Source organism: Triplophysa dalaica, chromosome 20 (genome assembly GCF_015846415.1).
Source record: "Triplophysa dalaica isolate WHDGS20190420 chromosome 20, ASM1584641v1, whole genome shotgun sequence".
NCBI classification, from domain to species: domain Eukaryota; kingdom Metazoa; phylum Chordata; class Actinopteri; order Cypriniformes; family Nemacheilidae; genus Triplophysa; species Triplophysa dalaica.
Window position 1 is genome coordinate 3,604,681 of NC_079561.1, and position 15,177 is coordinate 3,619,857.

At 40.2% G+C, this 15,177-nt stretch overlaps 1 protein-coding gene across 2 annotated transcripts in view; it reads left to right on the plus strand.

Annotated features, from left to right (window-relative positions):
* Positions 1 to 826: 826 nt before the first annotated feature.
* The window catches only part of casz1 (castor zinc finger 1), a 73,006-nt gene continuing 58,655 nt past the window's right edge, over positions 827 to 15,177 (plus strand). For both annotated transcript variants that reach the window (XM_056733167.1, XM_056733168.1), the window contains exon 1: positions 827 to 1,200. In XM_056733167.1, the coding sequence (XP_056589145.1) occupies positions 1,152 to 1,200 (49 nt within the window). In that variant the 5' untranslated portion in view covers positions 827 to 1,151. The remainder of the gene's footprint in view (positions 1,201 to 15,177) is intronic.

Sequence of the window (15,177 nt, forward strand, 5' to 3'; positions counted from 1 at the left end):
ATGCCACAGCGGAAGAAACTGCCAGGCAAATAAGGGCTTTGTCTTATAAAGTATTCATTGTAACCTGGTAACGGCTGCCGTTTATCATTTCACCTGAAATTACAATGAAAACTGATACCTTATCAGGGGGACGGACGCATAAAGAGCCGCCAAAGATGAATGAAGAAGAGAAGGAGGGAAGGAGGGAAAAAGGGAGGGAGAAGATGAGCTTGGGGGAAGGGGACATGTCGTATTTTTTTTTCTTTCACGTAATATACAACCAACTGTTCCGAGGATAAGGTTACTTAACCATGTGAGCGGTGGGCCTGTTCCCTATTGATGTCTTTCTTTGCATAAATATGACTCCGCAAATCGGCGATGTTCTATCAAGAGTAATTTTATTCAAATAAATCGGACTTTTAGTCATTTAGCTCGTGCTTGTTTTCTTTTGTATAACTGCTTTAAATGTGAACTTCTCTTGCAATCATTTATTTAGTGTTCCGCAAACTTCCTGTTCTCCGTAAATAACACTCGTAATAAAATAAGTAAGGTGGCGCGGGCCTCTCCCACATTCTGTTCGTTTTACGGCGCTCTCTTTAAAAAAACAGTTGCGTGCAAAAAAATGCAAGACTGCTACTTCTAATAAGCTTGATATTTTATCCTTCGAGTTCTCCCTCCCTCCTCATTTTCATGGAATCGTGGAAAGCTCCTCCCCGGGAGAGCCGAAGAACCCAAAGATGGGAAGGCCAGCCCACTAAGGGGAGGCAAAGAGTGTGCTCGGGTTCCAGCGCTGCTGTAATTTCCTATCTGCCTATTCAGACATCGGCAAGTGCTTGGTGTGTGCGTGTGTACAGGAGCAGAACCAGAGACAGAGATACAGAGAGCGAGAGAGAGAGAGAGAGAGGAGGAGGATCAGGCGAGGAAGGGGCCGGCTCTGAATTATTTCACCTACCCCCCGTCAACCACAGGAGGGAGGGGCCAAGCCAAGCTGCCAATCAAGCTCGCTCGTGGCAGCCGGCATTATCTCTGCTGCAAACTATTGACAGATTACATGTCAAGGAGTTTAGTACATGATTGAGAGAAAAAGGCTTTTTATTGTCAAGTTATTTTAGCTCTTCTTTCTCACAGACCAGCTCACTTCTGATGATTTCCAAGCAGAGTTGAGTAATATTATGAAAGTTACATGCTTGACAGGATTTAACTTCGACTACCCTGAATATGGTAAGTGACCCTCCTCTGTGGCACTTTATCTCTGTGCGTGTGTACGCGTGTGTTTCCTTAGGTGAGTTTGTATTCATATAAAATGTGTGATTATGAGTGCGTGCTTGTGTGTAAATAAGGAAGTCAGTCCTGTTTTTAACAGTTGTGTGTCGTTGCTGTGAGGTTACTGTACCTTTTATTTATAACTTAGTGACAAGTCTTGCCACTACGGCGGGGTTTAATACGATGACTTTGTCCGGTGTTTTCTCGACTAGTGTCTCTAAAGAGAAAAAAGCTTTTAAGTAGGCTGCTTTCATTTTAAACCTGGAAGTACCAAAGTTTATTTGTTCTATTATTTAACCACATCACTTTTACCTACGGGCGATGAGTGGTCTTTTGAAACCCGTATATCTCTCTTTATTAAAACGCTCGTGTTTGTCTGAGTGAAGAGTGCCGGGGATTTTGTTGATACTGATATAACTTTAAAGTGCTTGATAGGCATGTCAAAATTTCAGTGAAGTTACTGGTGTGGCCTAGGGCTTTGTTGCTAAGGGGATTGATAAACAAAATATTGTAGTACCGTTGTTTTGACACACGTAAGGACACACACATATGATATCCCTCCTTCTTCACTTTAGGGATATTTCAAAGTGAAATTCTTTTATATCAGAGACTTTGTCACAGTCATAAATAATGCTGTCATAAAATAGAAATATTATACTATGTTCCCTGTGCAGGACTGTTGTTTTAGTATCACCATTGTGTATTGTGTGGTTTGAGTTTAGAGTTCCTGGGAAATAAAGTCGATCAGTTGTGTGGTAAATTTAGTTTCCACTAGAATTGTAATTATTTTTACACTTGTGTGTGTGTGTTTATAATGTTGTTTAATCTCTTTGGCACTTATTTGATTACGCGTTGTGACGTGTTTCTGATAATGGTTTGCTTTAAAATAGATTTTTTTTATCATGAAATATAATATTTTTTATTAGGTGATTTGAAAAATTACCCAATAAAAACTTTTTATTATAGGTGTTATTAATCGGTATTTGTGCTCTGTTTTCTTTTTAGTTTGGAGAATTAATACACACGTCTGTCGTTACATTTTGCTCGTATCAGAAGTTTTAATATGAAGCAATAATTCAATCACTGATTATTTCAATTGATGTCTTTTAGCTTTGTTGTTCTTAAGCAAGAAACGGTTTTATCACAGTTTTTAGTCGATGAACACTTAAAAAAATTGAATTAAAAAGAGAGATCAAATAGAATTTAATGAGAATAATTGTAATTCTTATTGTAATAGTTTTCAAAAGTGGAATCGGACTAATTTTCATTTTTATCAGAAACTTATTAAGTCACAAAATTTTGCTGTGCCTTGACTTTTTTTCTATACGTTCGAAATGTGTCAAACCCGAAATTTTTAAATGTGCTCTCTTACTGTGTGCTCTCTTCACATGACTGGAGTTATTTTATTACTCCATGAGCTGAGCAGTTTTTACTCTCTGTCCACTCTCAGCACCTTTACCAGTCATCTGCAAAATAGGATCAAATGAGGAGGAAAAAAACAACCCAAGGTCTCCGGCCCTCCATAACCTTTATCACAATTTAGCAACAGCCAAATCAATTTGATGTCTTAAGCAATAAAAAAGGCTGTTGCTGTCCTAATTCTGCAGCTCTTGGGTTGACAGTAAATTTACATTTTTTAATTAAACTAGCTGGAATTTTTATGAGGGGGCTGGGCTATGCTAATGGGAATGTTGTGTGCCGCAGATTAACGGAGTTTTGAAGTACATTTGGTAGGGGGGACATTAAAGGGGGGAGAGGATGCAAGGCATCACATTTAACCCCTTTTATGCTTAGTTTTCCTGAGGGACCCTGGGCACACCCGACCGCTGAGAGAGGCAGGAGCGATCTTTAGTGAAGGGCCGATCAGTGTTGCCATGTCAACTCATGCATATTCTTTATATTCTGATCTATAATTGATGACACACAGGTGTCGGAGGGAAGGTGAGCTCCGGTAAGCAGGACGTCTGAAGTGTGTTTTGTAATAAGTCGATCAAAACTGAATTTTCTTTTTTTGCATGCTTAGTTTTTTTTTATAGTTAAATATAAAATATAAATTTTTACCCCAATAATTTGGCTTTTTTGGTTGTAAACTGCCTTTTTCTTTAGTTCCTTTTTTCAGTCTATACATCCAATTTATTAAAGATGCATTCAATTTTTTGTGAAGTTATTCACAGATAGACGTATGTTTTATTTTAAAATGTAAAATAAAAATAGCATAATTTAGTCTATAAATTAAATTTAGTACCATGCACATTTTATTTGTACACTAAATGAATGTGTGATATGTATATCTTTTATATAGTCATATTTTTTCTAATCTTTTATGTTTATATTAATAGCTCACATCCACTTTCCTCCACCATCAAAATGCACTTGTCATCCTAATATCTCAACATTTCTCTCGGCCAGTAGACAGACAAACGATAACAAGCTTATAAAAAACAGATCAAACTTTAGTCATGTCTTCTCTCACCTCCTCTCTACTCCTCTGTTCTCCTGGGCATTCATGCAGACACAAGACTCAAATTAAAACTTCAGAACCTTTCTGTCATTAATACACAGCAACCGTGTAATTGATACTGCGTATAGAGTTGTTAGATATTTTGTTCGCTTTTTATAGGACAAAAACAAGCATATTGATGTAAATATTGTGATGTTGTATTGTGAGTTGATTATTTAATGCTTATTTCCCTGAATGTATAGTCTGTTTGTAAATGCAGTTAATAACACGCTTCAGGTGTGTTCTGGTGTCATTTTCGGTGAAACAAAAATACAAAGGAAAAAAGAGGTAGTGCGCTGAAGGTATTGATGCCTCACAGGGCTTGTGGTTTGAGTTTTGCATCTCGCAAAAAGAAGGCATATCTGCTATCTGGTGCCATCTATCTCACCTTTTGCAACAAATATGGCACACGCGATTGAGAATTAGATGATCCGATTCTTCCCCTCGGTGCGAGACATCAGAGGATTTTCCTGTTCTGGCACATACGGTCGCAAAGTTGTGCAAAGATAATCTTTCTATATGCAAAAGGGGCTGGTGGAATGGCTCTATTTCACGTTTATGATCTTCCACGTGAAATTCTAATTTCATGCAAAGTGGGGGAGACAAATAATCTTCCTCCGCTGATACGGTATATAAGAGGGGAAAAGAAGAATATAAAGAAGCAATTAGCACAGTGTGGAAGACTTTCGTCTGTTTGTCTCAAAAGCTTGAGCTCAGATGGGCTAGAATGAAATTTGCATGCTCCGCTTATCTGCGCTCCCTTATTATGCCGTCTGAAAGGAAGATTAAGTCGGTACAAAATGTGGTGACTAATCCTTTTAAATGTGGCGGGGGTCTTTAAGGTGTGAACAAGCCTGAAGGCAGGTTCCAGGCAGGGTTGTTAGAAGGGCTACTGTAACCCGCTCTTGACAACTGAGAGCGCACCGCCGGGTTCAGACTCTGATGACTTCCTTAGGTCTGGCAGGAGCAGGGAATGTTGCGCGTTCAGCCGACCGGCCGTCTGTGTGGCCGAGCGACTGATTGGCCAGGCCGACGGTTTATGACTGTTCTGGTAATCTCGAGCGCCTTATCGCCGACCCATACCCTGGGGTCGTGGGGGGCGATAAGATTAGAAACGTGAGTTTTTGGTGTTCTTATGTGAAATCTCAACAACGTTACGAGCGTGATGTTTTTTGGCTCGTGTGACATTAATCCCATGAAGTTTATCATAAATTCCCCCTTATCTAATCAGTCTTGAAAAACATAGTTATTTGCCAGCTCAATTTTTTTCCTCTGAAAGACGATCCTCGTGTTTTTTTTTCCGTTCCCCGTACGATAAGCAAGAGAAATGAACGTGTTGCCCCGTCTTCCCTGTTGCCTTTTTTTCCTCCGAGATTGTTTGCATTAGAGAGCCACAGTGCTGATTTTCTGTCCTCTCTGGTAATTGACTGCAAACAGGGCTGCCTGCGATTGAAACCTCCCCTACTGCGAATCCTCTGGTTGTGTGTTCTTTTGCCTGTGACATTCTATTCACTTGGGTCAGTAGCAGGCAGCGGCAGCAATAATTACAGTCTGTACATGATAAATCTGAAGCCCAGCTGTTCCATTCTGTCACAGCCTACACACTAAACCAAGCGGAGAGCAAGAGAACAAGGGAAAGCAAAAGGGGGCTTGGGAGTTTGCTGTTTGACTGATTCTTTTTTTTTTAACTCCGTAACTTGATAGGATTACATGGTTCTTGGACCCACACCTGTTAAGAGGCTGTTAACAGAGTAGTTGGTGGTGTCATGGCTTAGAGCTTAACATTTTTTTACTCTTTGTGTCCTCTTTTGGGGATTTCTGGCCTTATGAGTAGAGTTTCGGGGCCTCTTGTTTTCTTTTGCCTCGTTCTCAAGCAACACTAAGTGTTTTCGTCTGGGTTCTCCGAGTGTTTATAGCCTTAATATCCACAGTGGAACTGTGGACAGGTATGGTGGTGACACTTAAATTGCTTCTTGAATTCTAAAAAATGCAGAGGTTTGAAAATGGAAAATATTATTATTATATTATATAATGACCTAAATTAAAAGGTCGTAAAGTATTATGTACCTTAATATGTCTGAATAAATGTAAAAAAAAAATCATCAAGGTAATATACAGTTTTTACATATTTTCTCAGCTAAATTTATTTTTAAATCATATTTATTTTAAAATAACTGTTCACATGGCTTGCGAAACGAGTCGAGCCCCGTGCAAGTTATGTGGCAAACAAGCCACCTGACACCGGCCCTGTGTGCTATTATTTGTGCAATTTTATGTCTATCTATTCATACACACTGAGCAATGAATGAAAGGGCATGTGGGGTTGTGAAGGCAGCCATCATTAAATAGTGTTCCAGCGTGATTTAGATATTTTCCACAACTGCGCAGACCACGACAAATGCCATGTTACGGCTTGCACGACCGGCAGAAATAGAACGAAAAAACCTGTTCAAGTTTGCCCAGAATTTTTTGCTACTTTTCTCCTTTATACTTATTATTATGCAACCTGCGGTGCGAATCTCTGGTATGTGTGGATTGCGTGAAGGCATAAGGCAGGTAGTAGAGAGATTGCTAATGGCTTGTTTATTTTGCCTTTGCGCTGCTATCCTTGAATACCATATTTGGATTTTGTTAGTCTCACTTACTGAGCCCAGTCACTTTGCGAGGGGTTCCAACACCTGTCCTGCCTATTGTGCCGGAATTTTCTATATTTGGCTTATAGATGAACTCATTGGTTGGTACAAAAGGGCAGCATTTGTCAAAGTCGAGGGGGGGGAGAAAGACTGCTGCTATTGGCCCAAATTCTGGAAGTATCTAGAAACATTTTTTTTTGCATTTATAATTCAACAAGAAAAAGATAGTTATACAGGATCCCTCTTTGACCATGTTTTTGCCGCTTACAGTAATCTTATCTCCGGATGAGGAGGGAAGAAAATTTTAATAATCCCAATTCAGAGAGATTTGATTGTCTTGATAATAATCAGACGATAAATAAGGGAACATTATGAATATAAAACAATTCGCCTGCCGTGCACTGAACGGGTCGTGTCCATTGGACGCCCATGTGAGCTTTTCTACAGAGTGAAATAACCCGGCCGGCCCTTAATTGTTTGGAAATATTGGAGGCCCCTCTTCACCTGTGTGTGCGCTCCCCTCTCCCCAGATTCATTTCAGAGACTGTCCTCCGCTGCTGGAAAATGGCGTTAATTTTTTTATTACCTGTTTGACTCTCCAGCCTTATTACTGTAGCCCCTTAATGTTCTCCGTAACCGTGGAAACCAGATGAATAAACGTCCGCAAAAGACAATGAGATGATTAAACAGGTCATCCTTGCAAAACAAATTCGCTTGGTCGAGCGCAATTTGTGTACCAAGCGCCTGTCTTAACAGTTTGCTAACAAGGGGATTGTTTGCGAGGCCGAGGGGAGAAAACTAGGGAGTAATGATAAACTAGCTGTGAGCGTGAAATTATCACGGTGTTTTGATCCAAAAAATACTGATGAAAAGGGTTTACATTATATATGAAAAAATGAAGCAACTTAATTTCAATTTCTCAGGAGAAAAGCCTGCGTATGTGAATTCGTCTCCGAACGCTCTTTGCTTCTTTTTCGCCCCGGTAAGGAATGCGCATAACGTTCCCCAAAAATGTACATTTAGCTCAACTAGTCACATTACAAATCATGCAGTATTTGAATAGTTCTCTCATTTTTAAGGTATAGACTATACATTCTGTGATGTATGTGGATGGTACGAAAAGAGACCTAAAAATATTCATGCCCTAAAGGAGCATAGATCCAGTGATTTTCGAAACACCCCCTGGCTTTGTCCTCAGACCCCTTAAATTTTGATGTTTTTCCTTCACGCTTCCTCTTTTCTGTCATAATGAACTGATTTTGACTCCTTTATGCATATTTAACATGCCATATTTCATCCCGATACGATCGTTTGGTCGCTCTCATCGCTGTAAATAAGAGACTTGGCTGCTTAAATTTAGATTCGTAAAGACAGGGCTGATTCCCAAGCCTGAATTAAAGCTGTGTCTGTGTTTTCAGTGCCACCACCAATGACAAACAGCGGCCATGTTGTTTATGGATGTACACCACTCAAGGGTGTTGGCTGTTTACGCTGTAGTGCCACTTTCTCTCGTTCTTAAAAAATAACCCGGCGATTGACTTTTTTCCCATTCCCGGGTCGCCGGGGTAAGTTTGCGCCGGATTCGAGGTCTCCGGGGGCGAGAACGTGGCACAGTTTGAGAGAGCTATGTTGCCCCAGCACTGGGGCGTGTGTGGCAGAAACTGAAAAGCGCTCGTGCATTATTGATGTTTTAATTTGTGCAAATGCCCGAGTCTTTGTTAAGTGATTATAGAGCTGTAGAGATAAGGGACAGGTACTTTGGGTAGAAACAGGAGCTGGTGCCCACTTTGACAGCCTAGTTTACAGGACGTCGCCCGGCAGGGTTCAACAAAAAATTACAACGTGTCAAGAGATTAAAAAAAGAAAAAAAAACGTGTTGATCTTTTGTACTTTTTTCTCAAGCTCACCTCTCCCATTTATGGTAGCGTTTTATAGATCTTTTACATCCCTTATCAAAAATTATTTGATGTAAATATAATAGAATTGACCTGAAAAGCCCCATAATCAAACAATGCGTGTCACGCCATCAGCTGACCTTGGGAAAGAATGCGAAGCTGTAATACCTCACGCTAGAACAACAAACCCATAAAAATAATGCTACGCAAAGTGAGCTGTATTTAGGTAAATACGAGTAAAGGACTTCGCTTTTTTAAACCTTGATAAACAGGAACATAAGATCATAAAGTTTTCCATGACGTGTCTCATTGCTGTCGTAACTGGCAGGTCGGTTTTGTGCCGGCTCTATCATTGCTGTGCACAAATAAAGTGAATAAACAGGAAAAGTGAAATATTGTAATTAGGCTGTCATGCTGAACACACACACAAGTCAAGTCCCTTTTAAAATGAGAATCATCACGTCGGCAGCAATGCTTCAGGGTGTTCGCTTTTTTGTGTTTTTGTCCCGATGTGTGTTGTTTTAGAAAAGGTGTGTGCAAGAAAAACAGAAAAGAGAGTGAAAGAATAGAAAGAAAGTTTTGGTGGGACCTTGTACAATGTTTACCTAATACATTAAATAAACATGAATCATCCGTATAGAATAAGTTATGTATTCATTGCTTTGACATTTCAAGCATTTCAAATATTTGAAGAGTTTCGGTGCTCCATTTATTTGGCCATATATAATTAGAATCCATTTTTACTTTATTTATAAATATATTTATTGTTGTTTCGTCAGTTCTTCAGACACTTTGTCTCCAAACTTGCTAAAACAAAATCATCAAAAATGTTACACAGACACACTCCATTACCTTCCCTCTAGCCATTTACATCACATTACAACCTATAACATATGTAAAGGATGTTCCTCACATACAGCCTTTCATCATGTTGAATTGAATGAAAAGGGCGTCTGCTCTCACCCGCTACAGCTTGAATAAGACAGTGAATCCTGTGGCAGCTTTAACAGCGAGCCTGTTTTACATCCCGACCCACACACACTGACACTCTTATAGACAGAGCGCTGGTGGCGACTTCCACTTACTGTTCTGGAAAGGCACTCGTCTGCTGTGTTTACACTGAAATCTGCCTTAAACCCGTCTAGCGAAGCCACTGGCTAAGGACATTAAATGTGAGGCACCTAACGTCAAAACGTACCGAAAAACCTTACACTGAATTGCTACTGGAATTCCAAACCGCGAGCGTCGCTTCATGATGTCTAAGAGATGCGTTTTGCAGAAGTTAAAGAAATCTCCCCTCCCATGAGTGAAAGCCGAGCCCGGGCAGGAAAGTGACCCTCCGTTTTAACTTTTCTCTGTGACAGATGACATTTGGCCCATCTATTGGATCACATGTCTCACATTATCTCTTATTTCACTAAACCCTCAGTTAATTAATAATTTATGCAAATGTTGATACATGCAGTATCTTCAACATACGATACAGTACTCGCATACAGTTTTGCTTACAATTACACAACTATTTTTATTTCTGTTTATAAAGAATTAAAGTCACATTCACATTTGTGCCCGCATGTGTCAATGAGAGTTCACGTTTGGTGGAAACTTGATTCACTTCTAGTAAGCAGGCGCTGTATATTCTCAGCCTGTAATTCATACTGTATGCGGTGTACTGTATGTAAAGGTTTTATTTGGTACAGCTTGAATGTGAGCAGCTATGTGCTGTTGTTAACGTTTTATATCACTGTACATTTTGTAATCAGCAAAGGTTTTCTGAGGTGAAAATACTGACATATCCCAATAATTAGAGACTGAAGTACACTTTTTATGACGTGCATATTTCTCAACCAGAGAAAGAGAGAGAGAGAGAGAGAGATGAAGCAAGAGAAAAGAGAGAAAACAACTGGCATGTTTTGGCAAGTTGTTTTAGATATCAACATTTTTTTTGTGTGTGTCAGTGCCGTGTGCTGTAAAGAAGATGCATTAAAAGTGCCATAACTCGCATAACCCGGCCGGGCTAAAATCAATTGGAATGGATAGTTAAGCTGGTGCTAAAAATCAATGAGCAATTCATGTCCTTGATCACACTGTGTCATTTCTCTCAATGCTAGGACTCAAAGCCCGGCAGAGCATAACCGGCCCTCCCCCTGCACTCTATACATGTATGCATATTTATTTGTCTACATTTTCCAAATTTCTGCATATATTCCTGTTGCAATGCAATGTTGCATGCGCTTGTACTTGTGCTGCCTGATATTGGCCCCCACCTTGCTTACGGAGAATATTCCGAGTCAAAGAAATCTTATCTGGCCAATCTGGGCTGAACTGGATGAGTTACTATCTCAATCAAACACTTAAAAATAGCTGAGGGTCAAATTTCAATGATCAGAGTCTTCTTGGCCTCTCAAAACGTTGTAATCAATTTGCATGGCATACCAGCCCAGCGGTTCCCTGGCAATGCGAACGCTTACCGAGTCCACAGGTTCTGTAACGGAGGGCTGGGGGCAGGGATGTGGCCAGACATATTAGGAAGACGAAAAGTCAGTGTTTCAAAATAGTAATTTTGTCCTTATTAATGCCATTAGTGTAACAGTCAGCATGCATCAGATCAGAGGAGAAGGAGAGTGGCTCAGTCCCTTGTCTCGCCACAATGACGGTACTGTGTCGAGAGCGATTTGAGCATTTTGTGTTGATGAGCGAGTCTCTATTCTCTAGGCTTCTGTAAACGATGCTGTCGGTGTGTGCTGTAGTTTTTCTGCATTTAAAAATGACTGGGCTTTTCGTTCTTGTAATTTAACGGTTGGAAACCCAAAGATTATATTGTTTATTTGAAAATACATTGATGCATGTAAATGTAAAATTAAAGGAATAGGTTTCCAAAAAATACAAATAAAATATATCATTATTTACTCAACACTAAAGTTGTTCCAAACATCTATATATTTCTTTGTATTTTAAATGCATTTTATAGATTGTTGGAAACCAAACAGTTCTTGGGCACTATTGACTAACATAGTAGATTTTTTCGGCTATAGTAGTCGATAGTGCCCCAAATTGTTTAGTTACAAACATTCCTACAAATATATTTTTGTGTTCAGCAGAAGTGTTAAGAGTTCGAGTAAATGATGAAGAAAAAATGGGAGGGAACTTTCCCTTTGATTTAAATGACTGACTGTGTATGTATTTGTATTACTGGTATTATGGATCAGAAACTGAAGGGAGTTACTGCGGGGAAACACAAAAATCGTTCTCATTCTCAATTTTTGTAAACGTAAACTTGCATACTTAACACGCTCACATTATCCGACCAACCAATTATTTACTAATACTATTTTATTAATCATTCACCCGCATCTGTTTTCATTTGGGGTCGGCTGAACGTGAAATAATCTGAGATTATGGCACAAAATGCTATCGTGCACATCATCAGTTGTCTAATTGTCATGCGAGAACGAGTGCAATATGAAGGGATGCGAATGGGCACAGTCATCCACGACGGCTGTTAATAACGCAGGCCTGTTATCGAGCACAGTTGTGATAAAAGATGACTGCAAATGACATTTCTGAGTCCAGGCCTCGATGTAATCGATGTGTGTTAACAGGCCCGCTCGCATTGAAATCTTAAAGCTACCTCCTCCCGTTCTGCGTCTGGCATGTGGCTACAGACATTTTTTACCCCCCTTTATATAATTTGTTACGTGTTTGCGTAGCGTTTCGGTGAACAGTTGTTTAACACGACAGGTGTGGCCCTTGTGCTTTTTTCTGTGTAAATGGCACTCAGTCATACGACGAATGCCACGGATTTAGCACAAGGGCCTTCGAACCAGTTGGCTTGTGGGATAGAAAAGGCAGAGCGCACACGGGCTGTTGACTCCCAGAGGTGAGATGTGCCTGAGCAGCTGCTCCCCTCGAAATCTTTTTTTGAAGGAGAGGATATTTTCCCCCCGTGTTTCCAATAAAGCAGAAATGAGTGTTTGTGGCAACTGGGGCTGTGGTGTGCGCATACTGCACTTGTGTGGAGTTGATGCGGAGTCCAGTTTTCTAATATTGCCATAGGCTGGTTCTCATAGTAACAAGTTACAGTATGACAGAATTTTCTGAGTAAGAAGCAATGAGAGTAAAAGGTGAAGAACGAATTCCAGTTTTAATTTCCTGAAAACACCTCTGCGTTGCTTCATGTTTGTCTCTCTCTCTTACTGTCTCTCTCTTGCTCACCCTCTCTCTCTCTCTCTCTCAATCCATCTGCATCATGTCGATCTGTCAGGCTGCCAGTGTCTGTTCCAATTAGATTCCACTTAATACACGTAACCTCGATTAACACGCAATCAAGCTCAGATAAATCACATCCTTTAAGTCCCCCCTCCTCAGCATCATTGCTGCACATCACCCTGTTTTCAATGCAAGCACATCCACAGTTTCATTTTATATAAAGGCAATTTGATGCCAGCATGTTTTGTAATACTGGTTCGCGTTTGATACGAATCTTTCTCACATCTTAACGTCCGTCCACTAGTTTAGTTTCAGTAGCTGCCTGACATGAGGCGTGTACCCGAGGAAATGTTTTGAGGATTACGTGCGTGCGAGGAGATAATTCACACTGTTTACTGAGTCTTAATGTTCACTCGGAAGAGAAAAAACTAAAGAAAAGAAATGCATGAAAACAAAACGACCCAAGGCAACAAAAAGGCCTGCGCAGCACTCCGGAGTCTCGCTTTATGTCTCGCTTTATTAATCAGACTGAAAGTGCTAACATTGACATGTTTAACAGATTAGAGTTTTAATAACAGCCCGGGTTAAAGTGCTGGCACATCTGAGAAGATATCCTGTCGGACGCGAGCGAGCACTCCGCCCCTCCCTCGCTCTCCTCGCCGATGATAAACAGGGGCTGGGCGGGGGCGGGATGGATTAGGACCTCACCTCCACATCACGCACCTCGGAATTATTAACTCGCACCACGGGGAGCCACTGCTCTCGACCCAGCAGACTCACAACTCAGCCCGAAGCCTCTGAATGTACTGCGATTATCGACGTATACATATAAATACCTGACTTGTTTTGTAACGGGGTAGCAGAGGTGGTGGTCTGAAGCGGCGATGAGTTTCAGGAGGTGGACGCCGGCTGGCACCTGCTCTGCGTAAACAGAGCTGGGATTTAAATAAATGAAGCTATGAAAAAGGATCAGGTTGATGCGATTCATATCTCCAATGCTGAGTTGTCAAGTCTTTTATGGGACTTTGGTAAAGCCTTTTTGTTTAAGAACAGGGACAAGTGTCGTCCTCTTCCTGATGATGTGAAAATAGTGTCCTGAAAAAGAACTAAATGTGTGAAACGGAAGATGTTAAACTGTTGTAGATATATTTGTGTAGATGCTATTTTACATTATTTTACTTTAAACTCTTTTGTGGCCTGTACATCAGCTATTTTACATTTTGAGTATGTTTTTGCACCTTTGCAAGACTTATAAGATTCATATATTATGGAGATCTCATGGAGATTCATATATTAACACATTTTATTGTGTTTGAGGGAAAAATAATTATTATGTGGCTTGTGCCGTTACGGTGATGTAACATTCTAGTTATACTGCCCACCCCTTTCTTTCTTTGACAGAGGTGTGCCCGGAGACGGTTGATTGACACGTTGATGTTTCTCCTGTTTGTTTTTACGCATAACTAAAAGCAACCTGTTTATAAAAGGCAAATACGTCAAAGCCTAATTGTTCGCAAAATATCAGACAAACACGACATTTTCTCCATTGACAAAGCACATTGTTGTTTTTATTTTACTTTTTCTCATCGTTCTTTTCTCTCCACGTTCCCAGAGAGATCAGACGGACACACTGTTTTTCTCCGTGGAGAAAGCACATCGTCGTTGTTTTTAAAACTTTTTCTGATCGTCTTTTTTCTCTCCTCGTTCCCAGAGAGAAATGGAGAATAACACTGATGAGGTTTAGCAGCTTCATCCAGGCGATGGCCGAACATAATAAGTGTTTTCGTAGACGTCACCCGTGATTATCTCATTGAGCCGTTTTGGGTGAATGTGGTGGATTTAGAGGCTGCTCTATTGTGCTGACATCATCACTCTTTAACAAGCTACATTAAATCAGGGCTAAAATCATCTCCAATTCTCCCGAACGGCACAACAATGAGTGTCTGGGACATTGAAAGGAAAAGCCGAGGGTTTAAACTTCTTTTCTGTGTGCATGTGAGCGTTCGTGTTTGTTTTGCATGGTATAGCTTGTCGTACGTAGTAGAACGAGGGAATTGGGACAAATTGGATAAAGGGAAAACACGTCTTTCAATGTATGTGCAGTCAGATGAACAATGAGTAGACAGTTCTCCAATTCACTGTTTATGTTTCTTTATTCCTTTTTTTGGGGGGCGTTTAATGAATGTGCCATTGTGCTTTTCTTTTGCAGCGTGTGGTGTCATTGCATGATTTGAATGTAATCGTATTTTATGATCTTTCTCTGGAATAACAATTATTTCTCAACACACTGTGTCCTGCAGTCTTATCAACAATATAATACTTGTTTGTTCAGCTGCAGTGTCTGTTTAAATTTTTTATGATCGGTGAAAAAGTTTGCATTGAATTTAAATGCATTTCATTTTTAGAAAAATGTATTAAACTTTGTTCAACTTTAATGCATTTTTTACCAAAAATATTTTGTCTATTAAATTCAAAAGGCACCACGTTTTGAGCTTCACTCCCTCGGACTGTATAACATTTATCACATAACAGTCCCCCGTAACAGTTTTAAACATTTTTCAGTAGTCCGAGTTGCCCTTCGTTTTTCACTAAACATTCCTGAACAGCATTGTGCGGCACTCGAGTGGAGAGAAAAGCCAGTGACTGACAGACAGATTATTTAGTGATGTGAAGTGGGCTGAGATCAGGGCACTGCTCC